General features: G+C 50.9%; 1 protein-coding gene across 1 annotated transcript in view; it reads left to right on the top strand.

The window, feature by feature from the left end:
- Window positions 1-238, top strand: part of EMH_0095870 (uncharacterized protein) — a gene marked incomplete at both ends in the record, with an annotated part of 1,200 nt that extends 962 nt beyond the window's left edge. Inside the window, one exon of the mRNA XM_013502301.1 lies at window positions 131-238. Within this exon, the coding sequence (XP_013357755.1) occupies window positions 131-238 (108 nt within the window). The remainder of the gene's footprint in view (window positions 1-130) is intronic.
- Between the last annotated feature and the right edge of the window lie 379 nt (window positions 239-617).

Below are 617 nucleotides of genomic sequence, written 5' to 3'. Positions count from 1 at the left end.
CACGATGCAGCAGCAACAGCAGCAGCACACCAGCTTGCTTCTGGTTATATATTAAAACCTATACAGCCATCCTATGAGTTTTATCGCTTGAAGCTATTAGCGGATGCATCTGTTTCTCTTTTCTCCGCAGAAAGTGAAACAGCAGCAGCAGCAGCAGCAGCAGCAGCAGCAGCAGCAAAAGCAGCAGCAGCAAGAAAACTATTGCTGCATAGCCCAGTGTTTGTCTCTGGTAGTATAGTTATAAAGGGTGTTCCCGCACGTGATGGGGGCTCATACGATCTGCTGCTAGTCTGCAACAAAGGAAGAACCTTCCCCATAACGAGAACAAACGGCAGCTGGCTGCAGTCTTATCTATGTGAGCCTTACTACAGCCCCCAGGGTTTACCCCCCGGTGCATCCCCAGGCCGCACCAGAGGCAGCAGCAGCAGCAGCATAGACACCATCACCGCCACCAGCAGCAGCAGCAGCAGCAGCAGCAGCAGCAGCAGTGGGAGAAAATACCCCAGCAGGAGACTGATAGGGTTTGAGTTTGAGTTGACAGCGCCGCATAGATGTGGTGTTGGGTTTCTAGGGAACGAAGAAGATGAAGAAAAAGAAACAGAGATAAGAGGAAAAGT

Source organism: Eimeria mitis, genomic scaffold, assembly GCF_000499745.2.
Source record: "Eimeria mitis Houghton genomic scaffold, Emh_scaff8790, whole genome shotgun sequence".
NCBI lineage: Eukaryota > Apicomplexa > Conoidasida > Eucoccidiorida > Eimeriidae > Eimeria > Eimeria mitis.
Note: the sequence above shows the minus strand (reverse complement) of the source record. Positions and strands in the feature narration are given on the sequence as shown.